Source organism: Neofelis nebulosa, chromosome 2 (genome assembly GCF_028018385.1).
Source record: "Neofelis nebulosa isolate mNeoNeb1 chromosome 2, mNeoNeb1.pri, whole genome shotgun sequence".
In the NCBI taxonomy this organism is placed as follows: domain Eukaryota; kingdom Metazoa; phylum Chordata; class Mammalia; order Carnivora; family Felidae; genus Neofelis; species Neofelis nebulosa.
The window spans coordinates 144,148,033-144,167,852 of NC_080783.1; the positions used below are offsets into that span (position 1 = coordinate 144,148,033).

The window sequence follows — 19,820 nt, forward strand, 5'->3', positions numbered from 1 at the left end:
TTGTTTGTTTTCTTACTATAGAGTTCACGATTTGTCTATATACTTTGGATACAAATCCTTTATCACACATCATGCGATTTGCAAATATTTTCCCAGACTGTCTATGCCTTTTCAGTCTTATAACGGAGACTTTTGAAGAGCAGAATTTAATTTGTATTTTAAATTTCTGTTTATGTATTTATTCTTTTAAAGTAGGATCCACACCCAGTGTGGGGTTCAAACTCATGACCCTGATATTAAGAGTGGTACACTCCACTGAGTCAGCCAGGTGCCGCCCAAAATTTCTTAATTTTGATGCCATCCAATTTATCACTTTTTGTCTTTTATAGATGATACTTTTGGTCTTGTATGTAAGAAATCTTTGCATAACTCATGGTTAACAGGATTTCTTTCTCCTCTGTTTTCTTCTAGAAGTTTTATGGCTTTATTTTTTACATTTAGGTCTATGAATAATTTTTTTCCAAAACTTTTTACTGTTTATGTAAACATTTTTAATTGCACTATAGCTAACATATGGTGTTCTATTAGTTTCAGGTGAATTCACCTGAAACTAATAGTAATTCAACAACTCTCTACCTTACTCAGGGCTCACCATGATAAGTGTTCTCTTAATCCTCTTCACCTGTTTCACCCATTCCCCCCACCTCTTCTTTGCTAATCATCAGTTTGCTTTCTATAATTAAGAGTCTGTTTTTTTTAATATATCTCCTTTTTTATTCATTTGTTTTGTTTCTTACATTCCACATGAGTGAATTCATATGTTACGAATTCAAAAAAATTTGAATTTGTCTTTCTCTGATTGACTTATTTTGCTTGACATTATACCCTCTAGATCCATCCATGTTGTTGCAAATGGCAAGATGTCATTATTTCTTATGGCTGAGTAATATTCCTGTGTGAGACAGAGAGAGAGAGACATCTGTTTTATCCATTCATCTATGGATGGACACTTGGGCTGTTTCCATAATTTGGCTGTTATAAATAATGTTGTAATAACACAGGGGTGCCTATATCTTTTTGAATTGGTGTTTTTGTACTCTTTGGGTATATACCCATTAGTGGAATTACTGGATCATATGGTAATTCTGTTTTTAATTTTTTTTTGAGGAACCAGGTTTATGATCCAGTTTGAGTTAATTTTTGTATAAGGTACAAAGTATGGATTGACATTTATGTGTTGCATGTGGATGTATAATTGTTTTGGTACGATTTGTTGAAAAGAGTGTTCTTTCTCTACTGAATTGCCTTTGTGCCTTTGTTGAAAATCACTTGATGTGCAGGACTATTTCTAAGCTGCTAGTCTGTTTCGTTGAGCTGTGTGTCTGTATTTTCTCCAGTACCACGCTTGTCACTACTTTTGAAAGTAGTACAGTAAGTCTAGAATTCAGATGAGTCCTTAAACTTTGTTCTTCTTTATAAAAATTGTTTTTGGGGGTACCTGGCTGGCTCAGTCAGTGAAGCCTCCAACTCTTGATTTCAGCTCAGGTCATGATCTCATGGTTGTAGGATTGAGCCCTGCAGTGGACTCCACACTGAGCGTGGGGCCTGCTTAGGATATTCTTTTTCCCCACTACCCCCACTCATTCTCTTTTTCTGTGTCTCAAAATAAATAAATAAGCATTGGGAAATAAATAAAAATTGTTTTGGCAACTCTTAAGTTACTTAACCTTTTCCAAAATTTTTTTTTAGTATTTACTATTTTTAGGCAAAAATTGTTAATTGAAATGCATTGTATCTATTGATTTTGGAGAAAAGTGATATTTTAACAATATTATGTTATTCAGTCCATAAACATGACATATCACTCCATTTATTTAGATCTTCTTTGATTTCTTTCATTAGTTTTTTTATTATTTAAAACATGCAAATATTGCATATATTTTGCAAGATTTATACCTTAGTATTTATTTTTTTATATTATTGTAAATGCTACTTTTTTCAATTTCCAGTTGCTTATTACTAGATTTTTGGTTTTTGTCTTGGATCCTGAGACCTTGCTACACTCACTTATTAGTTCTAGGAGCTTTTTGAAAGACTGGGATTTTTTATGTAGATAACCATGTCATCTGTGAATAGAAACAGTTTTATTTCTTCTTTTCCTGTATGTTTGCCTATTATTTCTTTTTCTTGCCATATTGCACTGGCTAGGACGTCCAGCACAATAATGAGCAGGAGTGGTGAGAACGGACATCTTTACCTTATTCCTGATCTTAGGGTTCAGAAAGCATTCAGTCTTTCACTGTCAAACATTATATTAGCTAAATATTTAATTAGATGCCATTTATCATGTTGAGGAAGTTCTTTTCTGTTTCTGGTTTTGGAGAGGTTTTTTTGTTTTGCTTTCTTTTGTTTTTCATAAATGGAGGTAAAATTTTGTCAAAGGCTTTTGCTTCTCTTGAGATAATCATAGTTTTTCCTCTTTAATCTTTTGACTTGGTTAATTACATATAAAATTTTTTAATGTTGAACCAACCTTTCATTCCCAGATTAAACCCTACTTGATCATGAAATATATATTTTTTGTAGCTTGTTGAAATCAACTTAATACTTGGTTGATGATTTTTACATCTATATTTCTTATCTATTTTCTTATATATTCTGGAAGAATTTATATAAAATTAGTATTATTTCTTCCTTAAATGTTTGGTAGAATTATCAAAAAAAAACCACCTAGGCCTTGAGTTGTTTTTTTAATTCTTTTTTCTCAAAGATTTTAAAATACAATTTATTTATTTAAAATATACTTCAATATGTTTAATAGTTATAGAACTATTCAGTGATCTGTTTCTTCTTTGCTATTTTGTCTCAAGAATTTTATCCATTTCATGTAAGTTGTTGAATTTATGGCCATAGCGCTCTTCATGCCCTTATTATCTATTGAATGTCTGTGGATTTGTGATGTCCTCCCTTTTACACTTGGCATTCATAATTTGTGTCTTTTGTTTTTCTTGGTAAGTCTGGTTAGAGGCTTATTTTATTATTTTTTTAGAGAAGAAAGCTTTTGGTTTTATTTTCCTTTTTTTTTTTTTTTTGCTATTAATTTCATTGATTTCTGCTCTAATTTCCTTTCTTCTGCTAGATTTAGGTTTAGTTTGCTTTTCTCTTTTTAGTTTCTTAAGATAGAAGCTTAAATGATTGATTTGAAATCTGTTATGTTTTAATGTAAGCATTTAACGCAAAAAAAAGAAATTTCCTCTTAGTGCTTCTACTGCATCCCATAAATTTGAATATGTTGTGTTTTCATTTTTATAAAATTCAAAGTATTTTCTAATTCTTCATGTGATTACCCTTTTTACAATGTGTTATTTAGAAATGCTTAATTGCCAGATATTTGAGGGGATTTTGTGGATATATTTTTTGTTGTTAATTTCTAGTTTCAATCCAGTATTGTCCAAGAATTTACCTGGGAAACTATCTATTCTTATAAATTTGTCAAAGTTTGCTTTATGTCTCCGAATATGGTCTACTTTGGTGAATGTTCCAACTGCATTTGAAAAGTTGTTGTTACCTGGAGTGTGGTATACATGTTAATTAGGTAAATTGGTTGGCAATGCTGTTCAGGACTGTTAGGATCCTTACTGATATCCTGTCTACTTGTGTCATCAATTGCTGAGAGAAGAATGTTGAAATCTATCAATAATGGGGGATTTGTCTGTCTTTCTACACAATCCTACTGTTTTTGCTTTAGATAGTTATATTTTGGAACATTTATAAATATGATAAAATGAATTTTTATAATTACCTCCATGTATGCCATTCTCAGTGTTCTTCATTCATTATATAGATACAAGTTTCTCTCTGGTATCATTTTCCTTCTATCAGAGAACTTTAACCTTTCTTGTAGAATAGGTCTGCTGGCAATAAATTCTTTCAGGTTTTGTTTATTTGAAAAAGTATTTATTTCTCCTTCAATTTTGAAAATATTTCCAGTGGATATAGAAGTTTAGGTTGACAGAATTTTCATTTCAGAACTTTAAAGATCTCCCTTCATTGTCTTATGGCCTTCACGGTTTCTGATGAGAGGACTGCTGTGTTTTTATCTTTGTTCTTCTGTATTTAATGCCTTTTTTACTTTGAGTTCTCAGTATTTTCTGTTTGTCTTTGCTTTTAGCAGTTTAAATATGATATATCCAAGTGTGTGGGATTAGGGGTGGGTGGGTATTTATCTTGTTTAGCATTTTATAAGCTTCTTGAATTTATGGTTTTGTGTCTTTCATTATGTGAAATAATGGAAAAAAAAATATGCTAGTCTCTGTCCCTAGTTCCTGTCACAGAGCTCCTGAAACCCTTGTAATTTCCTAAGTGATGAGACCATTAGGAGCATCGTTTGTTCTAATATTTGCTCTTTAACCTGTACCTGACACAGGGCTCCTAAGACCTTCATAAACTCATAGTGGTGAGAGCACTAGGAACATCTTTTGTTCTAATGAGGTGACTCTGAGTAGGCTCCTGGATGGCTCCTGGATGGTGACTGGTTACCAGAAAGGCCAAGCCATTATTAGAAGCTTGGACTTTCAGCTCCCTGCCTCCTCCAGAGGGAGAGGGGCTGGAAATAGAGTTAATAATTGATCATGCCTATGTGAGGAAGCCTACATAAAAATCTCAATTCTCTGGGGCTCAGAAAGCTTCCAGGTGGGTGAATATATCCATGTACCAGGATGATGTACCTCAACTTCACAGGGACAGAAGTTCCTAAACTCAGGACCCTTTCACAACTTGTCCTATGTATCTCTCCATCTGACTTTTTATCTCTATCCTTAATTATATCCTTTAATAAACTGGTAAACAGAAGTGTTTCTCTGAGTTCTGTGGGCCACTCTAGCAAATAATTGAATCCAAGGTGAAAGGAGTTCATAGGAACCTGTGAATTGTAGCCAAGTTGGATAGAAGTTGTGAGTAACCTGGTGACATACTACTTGCAATGGACCTCTGAGGTGGGGGTCAGTCTCATGGGATCTGATGCTATCTCCAGGTAGATAGTGTCAGAATTGAGTTAAATCAGAGGACACTGAGATGGTATTGCAGAGAATTGCTTGGTGGCGGGAAAACCCCTACTATGTGAGTAGTAAAAGAGGCACACAGGAGAAAGAACTGAGGGTTTCCCCCTACTTAGAAGGAAAAACTGGAGGCTTTTTCCAATACATAATAATCTTGAAGAATTCTCAGCTATTGTCCTTTCAAATATTTCTCTAATTCCATTATCTCTCTCTTCTCTGAGATTTCGGTTTTATGTTATACTGTTTAATATTGCCCTACAGCTTTTGGACATTCTGTTTTGTTGTTTCCACCACACCTTACTTTTTGTGTTTTTTGCTTTTTTGTTCTGGTGATTTCTTTTGATCAGTATTTAGGTTCACTAATTCTTTCTTTGGCTGTATTGATTCTATTGATAAGCCCATCAAACACTATCTTCATTTCTGTTACCGGGTTTTTCATGTCTAGCATTTCCATTTGATTTTTTTTTTATGGATTTCTATCTTTCTATTTGAATTACCCATTTTTAACTTTTTTTAAGTTTTATTTATTTTGAGAGAGAGAGAGAGAGAGAGAGAGAGAGAGCAAGCATGTGCAAGGATGAGCAGGAGAGGGGCAGAGAGAGAGAGATTGAGAGAGAGAGAGAGAGAGAGAGAGAGAGAGAGAGAGAGAGAGAGAGAGAATTCCAAGCAGGCTCTGCACTGTCAGCACAGAGCCTGATTCAGGGCTTGATTGCACAAACTGTGAGATCATGACCTGAGCCAAAATCAAGAATTGGATGTTCAACTGACTGAGTCACTCAGGCACCCCTGAAATTACACATTTGATCACACATTGTCCATTTTTCCTCTAGAGCTTTTAATACGTTAATCATAGTCATTTAAATTTTTAAAAATATTTTCAGCATGGATCATCCTTTAGTCTTTTTCTTTCTTTTGATTGCTTTACCTTTACCAGTGGGATTTTTGTTTTCCTTGATGTTTTGTATGTCTCAAGCTTTGTTGAAAGACATTGTGTGTAAGACTATAGAGAAAGATATCTATTTTTTGCCTGAAAATTAACACGTGTTTTCTTTTGCTATGCTTTTAGTATGGAGGTTGTCAGTCTAGTCAGATGTTGATTGGATTTGTTGGATTTGTTGCTATGGTTACCCCCAACAATACCATAAATTTCAAATTTCTCTAGTGTTACCCTGTGTTTAGGGTGGAGACTGGTTTGCCAGTGAATTTTTCTCAGTATCTGCTACATGCTCATCTTTAAGTCTTTCTTTATGCTTGGTGATAGAGAGATGGTCTCTCTCCATGCTTTTGCTCCTCTGATAGCAGTGGACTGCTTCTGTTACTGAATGCTTATTACCATGGTGGTAGGAAGTACAGGAGGGAAAAGGGCATTCTCTGCTGTTCTAATTCAACCTCACAGGCAGACACTATGGATATTAGGATATCAGAGCATCTTGGATTTCAAGGTGAGATCTTCTCAATGATCTTTCCTGTCCCCAGTGACAGGGTCTCTCTAATGGTCTAGAGCCATGATACATTTCCTGCCCCTGTCCCAGATTAGGTTTATTTCTGTTTTCTTCTCCCCAGCTGTAGTAGGTCATGATCAGTGTCCTATAGGTGGTAGAGTTTGCTGGGGTCATGATCTCACAGCCTGTGAGTTTGAGTCCCACATCGGGCTCTGTGCTGACAAGCTCAAGCCTGGAACCTGCTTCTGATTCTGTCTCCCTCTGTCTCTGCCCCTCCCCTGCTCACACACACACACTCTCTCTCTCTCTCTCAAAAATAAATAAACATAAAAAAAAAAAGTTGGTCTAAGTTCCTGGATAATATAGTGGTAGATTTCCTTGTGAGGTCCTGCTTTGTCCTTCACAACTTCTAGGATGTGAACAGCACTAGCAAAATCATTTAACCATCTGCATCAATTAACACAGAGTAGCGTCAGTGATTTTGGGTTTTTGAACCAGATCATAGCCAAGAAGTGTGTTCATCCCTTTATGACAATTCCCAGGCATCGATATCTGACTTGTTGAAGCATGTTGCCCAGTGAACATCAAACTCCTCATCTGTCTCATGTGACTCCTGGGAGCAGCAGGGAATTGACTGGAAAGTGGCCATGAGGCTGGAGGACAGAGCAGGGTACAGGAGGCCTCAGGGGCTGGCATTGGGGGGTGGCTGCTGCTGCACTGCAAAGGGGTAGAGTGGGCGCCGAGCATGATGGTGATGGCGGCACACAGTCTAAGGCTAAAGGGAAACTGGGTGAGGCTTTGTATGTTTTATTTATAAGAAAGTGACAACTGGTTTCTAGTGTGGCTAGATACCATTTTACATTCCCACAAGAAATGTATGAATGATCCAGTTTCTCTGCATCCTTGCCAGCATTTTGTGTAGTCACTATTTTTTATTTTAACCTTCCTGATAGGTGTGCAGTGAAAGCTCATTGTGATTTCAATTTACATGTCACTGATGGCTACTAATGATGGTGAACATGCTTTCATATGTGTGTTTGCTATATGTATATGCTGTTTGGTGAAATTTTGTTCATGTCTTTTGCCCATTCTAATTAGTTCTTTTTACTGTTGTATTTTGAGATATATCTATATCTATATCTATATCTATATCTATATCTATATCTATATCTATATCTATATCTATATCTATCTATATAGATAGATATTCTTATATGCCATTCCTTGTCAGACATGTAGTTTGTAAATATTTTCCTAATCTGTAGCTTACCTTTTCACAGAGAAAAATTTCTAATTTTGATGAGATCCAGTTTATCAGTTTTTTCATTTATGGACCATACTTTTGGGATCAAGTCTAAAAACTCTTTGCCTAACCGTAGAACCTAAAGATTTTTTTTTCTAAAATTTTTATAGTTTTCTCTTTTACATCTGAATCCAAGATCCATTGTGTGTTACTTTTTGGATAAGATACAAGTTTTACGTTGAGTTCCCATTCCCATGGATATCCAATTGCTCCAGCACCATTTGTTGAAAAGACTGTCTTTTCTCCATTGAATTGCACCATTGTCAAAAATCACTTGAGCCTATTTGTGTGGGTCTATTTCTGAGTTCTTTGCTCTGGGGTCAACTATTCCACTAATACCACATTTTCTTGATTACTGTAGCTTTATAATAAGTCTTAATATCGTACAGAATTATTCCTCTCACCTTTTTTGTCAATGTTCTTCATTCTAGCGCCTTTGCCATTCTGAGTTTTAGCATAAGCTTGTCTATGTCTGTGAAAAACTTCACTAGGATTTTATAGGATGTGCATTAAAACAGATTAGTTTGAGAACGGAATCTTTCCTGTGTTGAGTCTTCCAATCTATGAACACAATAGGTCTGTTTAATTTTTTCTTCAATTTCTTCCATAAGCATTTTGTAATTTTCAGCATACAGATCCTGTACATTTTGTTAAACATATACCTAAGTATTTCATTTTCTTTGGAGTGATTATAAATGTTACTGTTTTTAAGTTACCATATGCTCATTAGTAAGAGAGATCAGATTTATTTTTGTATGTTGATACTGTATCCTGTGACCTTGCTTATGTCATTTATTGTAAGTTTTTTGTAGATTTCTTGGGATTTACCATGTAGAAAATCATGTGCAAAAATTCAGCTAAATTAATTCAGAAACTGCTTAAATGTTACAATTACAAAAAAAAAATCCCATAGCTTATGGTGAAATCCTGTACTTTTCTTTAAAATTGTAAATAAGAATGATTACTATCGCTTCCATTATTTGATATTATTTTGGGAAAGTATAGCTAATGAAATTGAAAAAAACCCAACTGAGACAATCTGTATGACTTTTCTTTTTCTTGCTTTATTACATTGGGTGGAATTTCTAATTCTATGTTGAATAAGAATGGTTCAGAGTGGATATTCTTGCCATGTTCCCAAATTAGGGGGAAATCATGGAGTCTTAAGTACAACATTAGCTGCAGATTTTTTCTGGATGCTCTTTATACTTAACACCATTAAGTATAACATTAGCTGTGGATTTTTTCTGGATACTCTATCAGATTGAAGAAATTTCCCTGAAAAACTTGCTGAATCCAAACAAGTTGGATTTTGGATTACACTGATTAATTTCAAATGTTGAAACAGCTTTGCATACCTGGAATAAATCAATTTTTCATGGTATATAATTATGTTCATCTATTGTAGCATTTACAAAATTTGCTAATATTTTCTTGAAGATGTTTGTGTATAACTAAATTCATGAGAGATAATACCTGCAGTCTTTTTTTTTTTTTTTTTTTTGTATTTGGTTCTAGTATCAGGGTAATACTGGCCTTATAAAATGAATTGGGAAGTGTTCCTTCTTCCCAATGATAAAATTTGTCCTGTCATGGGACAAGTGGCTGGCTCAGTCAGTACAGCATGTGACTCTTGATCTTGGGGTTGTAAATTTGAGCCCCACATTGGGAATAGAGATTACTTGCAATCAAAATCTTAAAAAAGAAAATTTTTGTCCTGTTGATAAAAATTATATAACCAATTTCTGGAAGAAGAATTTTCTGGAATAGATTTTTCTGGAAGAGACTGTCTTAAATTAGCATTAATTCTTCCCTAAATGTTTGGTGTAATTTTCCAGTGGAACTGTATAGGCTTGGAGATCTCTTTCTCAGGAGCTTTTAAATTATGAATTGAAATTAATGTTACAGGGCTATTCAGATTATTTCATTTTGAATTTTGGTAGTTTATGATTTGAAGAATTGGTCCACTTCAATTTTTTAAATGTAGTTATTGGTAGTATTCCTTTCTTTTTTTTTTTTTTAACAGTTGTAGGATCTTTGGTGATATTCACTACTTCTTTCTTACTGTTGGTAATTTGTGTCTTTTTGTTAGTCTTGCTAGCTGTTTAAACACTTTACCTTTTCTCCCTCAACCACCAGCTTTTTTTGTTTGTTTTTTTCAATTTCATTAATCTCTGCTCTGGTCCTGCTTTGGATGTGCTTTTACTAGGTTGTTGAGTTAGGGAGTTAAGATTATTGATTTAAGACTTTTCCTTGTTTCTAATGCAAGCACTTGGCACTTCTAAATTTTAGTACTCTTTAACAGCATCCTACATATTTTAGTATATTGTATGTTGACATTCATTTCTGTGTTTTTAAAATTTTCTTTTAAGATTTCCTCCTTGGTGGTGCCTAGGCAGCCAGTCAGTTAAGCGTCTGCTTCTTGATTTTGGCTCAGGTCATGATCTCGCAGTTCATGAGTTCGATCCCCACATCAGGCTCTGCACTGGCGGCACAGAGCCTGCTGGGGATTCTCTCTCTCTCCACGCCCCCCTTGCTTGCATTCTCTCTGTCAAAATAAATAAACTTAAAAAGATTTCGTCTTTGACCCATCAATTATTCGTAAGTGGATTGTTTAGTGTTGTGATTTTCCTATTGTCTGTTATTGATTTATGATCTGATACTATTATGATTAAAGAAAATACTCTACATAATTTCAATTGTTTTAAATTTGTTTCATGACCCAGGAGATAGTGTCTTGGTGAACATCCCATGGATGCTTTAAAAAAAAAAAAGGGGGGGGGCATTCTGTTGTTGGTTATAAAATGGCAGTATCTATTTACACTCCCCAATAGCAGCATATGAGTTCCCATTGATCCTCTCCAACATTTTATAATGTTAGAGACCTTATTTTTGCTAATTCAATAGGTAAAAACTGGTATTTCTTATGGCCTCAAATTTTCATATGCTACACATAAGAAGGCTGAGTATCTTTTCGTGTTTATTAACTACACGAATTTCCTCTTAAGTGAAATGCCTGTGTATGACAGAGAATTACTTATATTCATATGTTGCTCTGTAGTCAAGTATGCCCAAGTGGGTTCTGGCCAGAAGGATATGAGTGCAAGAAGTCTAAGTCTCTACCAAGTCTGGCCCTTAAAAACATCCAGTGTGATCCTATCTTGCTCTGCCACATCAATATTAGAGACCATATGTTCCAGGTGGCATAATTACAAGATGGAATAGGGCATCTCACACTGCCATACTTTCCATGAAAATGGAATATCCTTTATACATTTGCTTTAGAGTAAAACATTTTGTAGTAAATTTTTATTTCACTTTCATTTTGATAGTTTTGCTGGGTACAGAATTCCAAGCTGGTAACTTTCTTTTTTATTTAATCAAAGACTAGTGATAAACAGATACAGCACAATTACCTAAGATCATTCTTCATACACACAATGTATATAGATTACATACAATCTGAAAGAAACCTGCATTCAGCAGTGAAATGTTTAGATTTTTCCTTCCCTCCCTAAAGAAATTTTTTTAACCACCCAAATTTAGAATTTCATCAATACACACTCTCCTGTGACAAACAGTTCCGACATAGAGATTGCAAAAATGAGATGCTAACATTATGAAACTTTGTTAATAAAAAAAAAATAAGTAAACAGAAGCAGCCATGATTGAGATACATTGTTACTGACAACTGTGTCCTAAGGGACAGTATCAAAAAGTTGTGATGCGAGGAAAGCTATATATACATACACAATAAGAAAATAAACTTCACAATTAACACATGCATGTTTAATTCTGGAAAAATCATAGCCCTCCAAAATTTCTTCGCATTTCAAGCTGACAGTTATTTTTCTCTCAAAAATTTGAAGATATAATTCCACTCTTTTTGGTGGTCATTGTTGCTAATAACTCATTATTTCTATTTGGTGATCACTCCATTTCTCTGACTGCCTGCTTATGGTATTGTTAAGACTATTGAAAAATAGGTATGGATTTCTTTGGGATGTACTCTACCAATCCCTGCTATAGATCTCTTAATAGCTCTTGCATTTTCTTTCTCCTTGTCTGTGCTATATCCTGGTACATTTACTGTATATAATTTCCAGCTGATTTTCTCTTTATGTGTCTAATTGTTTTAACCCATCCATTGAGTTTTGCTTTTGGTTTACTTCAACACTTTCTTTCCTACAAATCTTTTTCCAAATCTGCCCATTTTCCTCCAAAAATCTTATTTCTTTAAACATTTTACAAATAGCTAGTCTACTGCAGTCCTGGAAAGAGGATGATGAACTCTATTTGTTGTTCATTGTTTCTGCTAACTCTCACCCACTGTGGCTTGCTTTTTGTATCATTCATCTTTGATACAATTTCTTGACCTTAATTTGTGGTGATCCTGCTTGTGTCTCTAGCCAACCTGGGACCACTCCAGCTTCTTGAAGACAACATTTCCTCAACATTGGTGCTGGCATCTGACCTTAAGAGAGCCCTACCATTTCAGTTGCTTACTGCTCTCCTCCCAACTAAATGTGTGTGTGGCAGGGAGGGGGTTGGTCCTCAGAGAGTTTCCCCTGCCTCTGAGACTGGCAATGCCTTAAAAAATGGGTCTCATGCAGGATATATTTGTAATACTAGAAACAAAATTGGTAGGTGTCTAAACTTAATTATAATCTAATCCCAATCAAAATTCTAATTTTTATTTTCACTCAACTTTTACAAATTGGATAAAGTGATTATAAATTTCTTAGAGTGAGAGCTATTGCCATTCAAAGGTTCGCTAAGTAAACTGTGGCAGCATAATTGATAGTTCATTTAGAAAAAAAGAAATCTGGTTCCCTATCTCTTACTATATATAAAAATGTCTTTAATCCACCTGGAATCTTAGTGTAAAATTTAATTGTCTGGATTTTAAGTACAAAATAAAGACTATTTTATCATCTTGACGTGGGGGATACAATCCAAAACAAGGCAGAATAGCCAGACACTATAAAGGAAAATCCAGACATACGGCTATATAAAATTTTAAATTTTAATGGAAGAAAAGGCAATAAATCTCAAAAGACAAGCAGTAGATTGTGAAAAAATGTTTCTAAACCAGAGGGCCAACATTTAAAAAAAAGAAGAAGAAGAAGCAGAAGCAGCAGCCTTGTACACATTGATAAGCTAACCCAAAAGGAGAATGAGTAAAGGATATTATTGGTTACTAGGCAAGTCACATGGCTAACAAATACAAGAGAATCTACTCCACCTGTAGTCTGGGAAATAGAAATTTAAAAAGCCGATTATAATTTTTTCATTCAGATTAGCAAAGAATATGAAGGCAGTAATATCCAATGCTGGTGAGAATAATGGGGAAAATAGTACTTTCAAACTCCTAGGAATGTGACCTGATCTAACATTTTTTGGAAAAGTTATCTGGTACCTCCTATTAAAATAAAAACTACTCCCTTTGATTGTAACTTCTAACCCAGCAATCCCATTTTAAGAACTCTACTCTTTAGAAATAGAAGCACAATTATGCAAGGCTACATAAACAGTATATTTACTTCAGCATTGTTCATGGTAGAAAAAGACTGGAATCAACTGAATCAGTAGGGGATTATATAAATCATGATATGTCTGTTCTTTTAAAAAAAAAATGAAAAAATTTTAACGTTTATTTACCTTTGAGAGAGAGAGAGCGAGCCGAGAAGGGGTAGAGAGAGAGGGAGACACAGAATCTGAAGCAGGCTCCAGGCTGAGCTGTCGACACAGAGCCCCATGTGGAACTTGAACCCACGAACCATGAGATCATGACCTGAGCCGAAGTCTGGCACTTAACCGACCAAGCCACCCAGGCGCCCCATGATATGTCTGTTCTATGGAATGAAATACATACTTTTAAAAAAGAATGAATTAGTCCATGTCCATTTAAAGACCTAGAAAGATGCTCATGATGCATTAAGAAAAACCCAACTGTCAAGTAACATGTGTAAATGATCATGTTTTTGTAAAAACAACCCCCTCAACGTCCTGACATGTCTATATTTGGATGAGCAAAAGAAGACTGAAAAATCTTTGATCTCTCAATAGTTGGGGTGGAGAGGAAAGTGTTTCTTACTATCTCTACATTGGTAGTAAGATTTCTGGGCAGCATTATGGCTAACGAGTTTATGCTCATGAATTTGAAGTGAGACTGGTTATGGTTCCATGTGTTTCTGTAACCACAAACAGCTTCATGGGTGCAGAGCGGGCAGTCAGATTTAATAAAGATTTGAGTTTTGCCAAGTGAATACAACATGAAAGTAAATTATAAGGAACAGAAACTTGCATAAGGAAAGCAGTGAGGGTATGAAGGGGAGAGGTACTGTGAAAATCTATAGGATTAATGGATTTTAAGGTCATGGTGAGGTCTAACAATTGGAGTCAAGGGTTATCTGGAGTAAGCTAGAAAAAGGTATGAGGAAGTAGTAAGAAACTAGCGTGCTTGAAATTGAGATCAAGGAAAGATTTTAGTTATTGGCAATGACAAAGGAGTGGTTAAAGTTAATTAGCTATTTTGATCATTAGCAGGGAGGTCAAGGGACTGAGAAGCGTCCATTAGAGAGAAATATTGAGACAGAGACTAAAATCTCTGGGAAACAAGGAGTGAACCAGGGATGGTAAATGACTATGGGTGGTATAGTCTGATGATCATGACAAACTTAAAGCTGAGGATAAAAAGGAGGAACTGCGAGGGTGTGGGGGGGGAAGATGGTCTGCAAGTGGCACCCCAAAAGTAAGAAAAACACTAGTGAAGAAACGGACTAAATGAGAGCTTGCAAGGGAGAGCCCAGGTTCAGTCAGAGCAGTGGTTCTCCAACTTTAATGTCTATTAGAATCACCGTTCATCTAAGGATTATTGGACCCTGCACCCAGAGTTTCTGACTCAGTAATTCTGAAGTCTGAAAATTTGCATTTCTAAAACATTCTCAGATGATGCTAATGCAGCTGGTCCTGGGACCACATTTCCAGACAAGAAGAAAAAGAGGGAAAAAACAAGCAAAAACTTGATTATATCGGGACTGATCCCGAATCCCAGAAAACAGTATGAAACAGTTTTAGAAGTTGGAGAGTAGTAAGAGATGGGGACAGAAATGGGGTCCTCACAAAACTAGGCTTGAGTTGAAGGCAAATAAGTTACATGCAGTATTTCATGCGTAAAATTAACAGAAATAAACTCCATACAAGAAGTTAAAAAAAAGCGAAACAGTCTTTTACTAAAAAATAATGCCTAATATAGGAAGGATCAGTTAGTTAGTAAGCCGATATTTTCTCTGCTAATCACTACATATATCTGATATATCTTCCTTAAAAAAAAAATACACACACACAGATATATCTAATCTACAGATGATCTTTTAGGAAAATAACAATGCATACTATTCAGTGTATATATATATATATACTAATTTCTTGGTTAAAAAATAGCTATAGTTGAGTGGATATGATTACCACTTTAATTCTAGCTGTTTCCTGAAGGTGTCACCACCATTTTAGCTACTAGTTGATCGTAATTTTAAAAATGGCTGTAAAGTATTTCAAAAAATTATATTGATTATAAAACAAGTGAAGTCAAGAAAACTTTTCCTCTTTCTCTCAATAATACACACAAACTTTGAATTTTTACTTTAGATGGTATCAATACTGCCTGGATCATTTTACACTTCAAGAGTGCAAAATGTTAAAATATATGAAGCAGATACACATGATTGATACATAATTGCAACTTGAGGATGATGAAACAAAAATAATTTACAGATTTAAAATAAATACTATATAGTTAAGTAAAAATGTAAACATTCATTGCTATCATATATTCACATTAAGAAATGTATAAGCTCCTATAGAAACTTACATCATATTTACTATTATTTTGCTCAAATTTAACATCAACCAAACCATAGGTAACATTTTCTTTAAGCTAGATTTCATTATCAACTTTGCATACAGAATCAGCAGAGAATTTTACGTAACCTGATGCTCAAAGAAACCAAGTATTATTTGTTAGAGGTTCTAAATGTTTTTGAAGGCAGATAGATACTTGTTATAAAAGTTAAAAACTCAAGAGGAACTGGTTTTTATATACCTTTATATATTTTTTTCATTTTTAAACAAGGGGCTATCTCATTTGGATTTTCATTGCTTATACAGGCCTATAATACATAGCAGACTATTATTTACAAAATAAATAAAATCTGGGAATTTATTCAATTTTTAGGGATTCAAAATTATAAAATTTCCTGTAAATTACACCATTTAGAAAATGAACATATAGCTATTAAAAAATATAGTGAAAATTGTTTAATCATTTTAGAGCAGTCAAAAATACAATATAAGATTGGTATCCTGGTGTTTGAAAGCAATCATTTTACCATATGCATTTTAATCTTTTAAATCATTCATTTTAAGTTGACGGTTAATTTAAAAAATTTTAATCAAAGTTGTTTTCAAACATTGTCATAATATCGCTTTGAAGAGTCATATCAATGGTACCAGCCATCTGTAGAAAGAAGGAAACAATTCAATGTTACTTTTAAAAAATGTATGCCTTCATTATAACTATATAAAAATGATTACACAACATTTGAAACAAATTATACAAAATGAACACTATTTAACATAATGAGTTTATGCAGTTTTCTATTTCTGTTCAAATACTATCTGATTTTTGTTAAAATATTGCCCATATTTGGGGCACCTGGGTGGTTCAGTCGGTTGAGCATCTGACTTCAGCTCAGGTCATGTTCTTGTGGTCTCTGTAAGTTCAAGCCCCGCATCGGGCTCTGTGCTGACAGCTCAGAGCCTGGAGCCTGCTTCAGATTCTGTGTCTACCTCTCTCTTTGCCCCTGTCCTGCTTGCCCTCTGTCTCTCTCTCAAAAATAAATAAACATTAAAAAAAATATATTGCTCATGTGATAAGTAAAGGTTTTAAAACTTACAAGAACACTGAGAATAAGTTTAACTTCTCTCTTCAACTAAGAGAGTAAAGTCTCAATGTAGGCAAAATATTAATAAGAATGTGAACTGAGATTATATTGTTTCATCTACCTCTGTAATCAACAGTGTGCTAAGACACGTAAAATTATTTTCTGAATAAACCAATATCTTAACTATTAGAGAAAACTATTAACATTAAAGTTACAGGCTTTCCTTGATTCTGCCACTTACTATGTAACCTAGGACAAATTTTGTAACCAAGTTTATTTTATGTATTGTCAAATGTAGGTATTTATGAAGATCGAATCAGATTGCATATGTAACATTTAGCACACTGTTTTTCATTAAATGCTAAAAAGCCATTAAAAATAACAAAGTAAACAAAAAGCAAATTAAGACAAAGGAAATAAATGTTTCCTATATTTGAAGCCTTCTATAAATGCCCATGTGGTACTAGTCTTTGGCATCTGAAATGATACCAACTATGAAATTAAAATAAAATTTTTTTTATCAGTAAATAGTAACAGCCCAGAGTGATGGATAAATGTGCCAATTTGCAATCAATTGGTTAACTTCCTTGATGAGAATCAGTATTCTTATTGGCTATGTGGGAGAAGATTTAGAATTATGATTTAGCTACCAAAAGGATAATATATGTGACTCATAAACTATAAATATTTCTTTAAATATGCCATAGAAACAAAAGAATTTTTTTTTGAGAGAGAGAGTGCATGTGAGCAGGAGAGGGGTGGAGGGAGAAAGAATTGTGGGGCTCGACCTCACAACTATGAGATCATGACCTGAGCCAAAATCAAGAGTTGGATGCTTAACCAACAGAGCCACCCAGACGCCCCCAAAATAAATTCTTAAAATCTTTACCCAGACCACTTTTTTTTAAAAAAGGTTTTATTTTTTAAGCAATCTCTACACGTAACTTAGGGTTGAACTCACAACCTCAAGATCAAGAGCTGCATGCTCAGTTGGTTAAGTATCTGACAGCTCAGAGCCTGAAGCCTGCTTCAGTTTCTAGTCTCCATCTCTCTCTGGCCCTCCCCCACTCACGCTCTATCTCTCTCTCTCTCTCTCAAAAATAAATAATGGGAAAAGAACACTAACCATCTAGAATTCTATATCCAGCAAAAACATATTTAAAAAAATAAAGGCCAGTTTAAAACACATCCACACAAAAACCTGCACACAAATATTTATAGTGGTTTACTGTAAATGCTGTAAGCTGGAAACAACCAATATGTCTGTCAATAGATGAATGGATAAACTGTGGTACATCCATATAATGGAAGTATTTAGTCAGCCAAAAAAAAAAAAAAAAAAAAAGCTATTAAGCTACAAAAAGACATAGAGGAACCTTAAATTCATATTACTAAAATGAAAGAAACCAATCTGAAGCAGCTACATATTATATGATTCCAACTATATGACATTCTGGAAAAGGCAAAACTATGGAGATAGATCAATGGTTGGAAGGCATGAGTAGAACACACACAAGCAATTTTTTTTTTTTTAAGAAAAACAGACTTAAAAAAATGTTTTATTTATTTTTGAGAGAGCACAAGTAGGGTAGGGGCAGAGAGAGAAGGGGACAGAGGATCCAGTGTAGGCTCCATGCTGACAGCAGCAAGCCCTATGTGGGGTTTGAACTCACGAACTGTGAGATCATGATCTGTGCCAAAGTCAGACACTCAACCGACTGAGCTACCCAAGCACCCCCAGGTGACTTTTAAGAAAGGGAAATTACTCTTATTTTTTTAGCAGGCTACACCCCCAGCGTGGAGCCCAATGCAGGGCTCGAACTCACAACCCTGAGATCAAGACCTGAGCTGAGATCAAAAGTCAGATGCTTAACTGACTAAGCCACCCAGGCACCCCAGAAAGGGAAATTACTCCATGGGGCGCCTGGGTGGCTCAGTCAGTTAAGTGGCCGACTTTGGCTCGGGTCATGGTCTCGTGGTCCGTGAGTTCGAGCCCCACGTTAGGCTCTGTGCTGACAGCTCAGAGCCTGGAGCCTGTTTCAGATTCTGTATCTCCCTCTCTCTGGCCCTCCCCCGTTCATGCTCTGTCTCTCTCTGTCTCAAAAATAAATAAACGTTAAAAAAAAAAAAAAATTAAAAAAAAAAAAGGGAAATTACTCTGATGGTACTGTAATTGTTGATCTATGTCATCATACATTTGTCAAACCCATAAGAAGTATAACACTAAGAGTGAATGTTGAAGTAAACTATGGATTTTGCTTGATAAACCAAGGTTGACAGTGATGTGTCAATGTTGGTTCATGGACTGTGGGGTGCTGATGGTGTGGAAAGTTTTGTGTTGATGGGAGGAGGGGAGGAGTATGTGGAAACTCATTGTATTTTAGGCTCAACTTTGCTGTGAATCTAAAATGCTCTAAAATATAAAGTCTATTACTGATATAAAAAGGCCAAATAAAGATATTTTCAGATACACAGAAGCTGAAAGAATTCATTACCAACTGACCTACGCTACAAGAAATGTTAAAAGTCCTTTAGGAAGAAGGAAAATTGTATCATTTGGAAATCTGGAGCTAAATGAATGAAGAGCATTGGAAATGGTAACTACACAGGTAAACATAAAATTTTAACTTATTTAAAACTTTTAAAAAGATTATTTTATGGCTTAAATATTAGCATAAAAGCAGGGAAGGTAGAAATGGAAGTACACTGTTGTAAAGCTATTCTATCAAATGTGAAGTGGTATAGCATAACTCACAGGAACACTGTGCTAAGTTAATGTATGTACTAAAATCCTAAAGCAACCATTAAATAACAAAGTGTTAGTGATAAGTCAATGAAGGAAATAAAATGGGATCATAAAAATGCTTGATTAAAATAATTCAGGAAAAAAAGGAGATAAAAAGAATGGACAAACAGAAAAGAACAAGATGTTGCACTCAAACTTAACCATATCAATAATCATATTGAACGCAGTTGATCTACACACTCCTATAAAAGGCAGAGATTGGATTAAAAAAAAAAAGATCTCAATACATGTTGCCTACATGAAACTCACTTTAAATATAAAAACACAGGTAGGTTAAAAATAAAAGGATGAAAACATTTTTTAAATCATGCCAACACTAGTCATACA

General features: G+C 34.7%; 1 protein-coding gene across 6 annotated transcripts in view; it reads right to left on the bottom strand.

Annotated features, from left to right (window-relative positions):
• Positions 1-16,046: 16,046 nt before the first annotated feature.
• BRDT (bromodomain testis associated) overlaps positions 16,047-19,820 on the bottom strand; it is an 81,196-nt gene continuing 77,422 nt past the window's right edge. For all 6 annotated transcript variants that reach the window (XM_058716595.1, XM_058716593.1, XM_058716591.1 and 3 more), the window contains one exon: positions 16,047-16,260. In XM_058716595.1, coding sequence (XP_058572578.1) covers positions 16,192-16,260 — 69 coding nt within the window. In that variant the 3' untranslated portion in view covers positions 16,047-16,191. The remainder of the gene's footprint in view (positions 16,261-19,820) is intronic.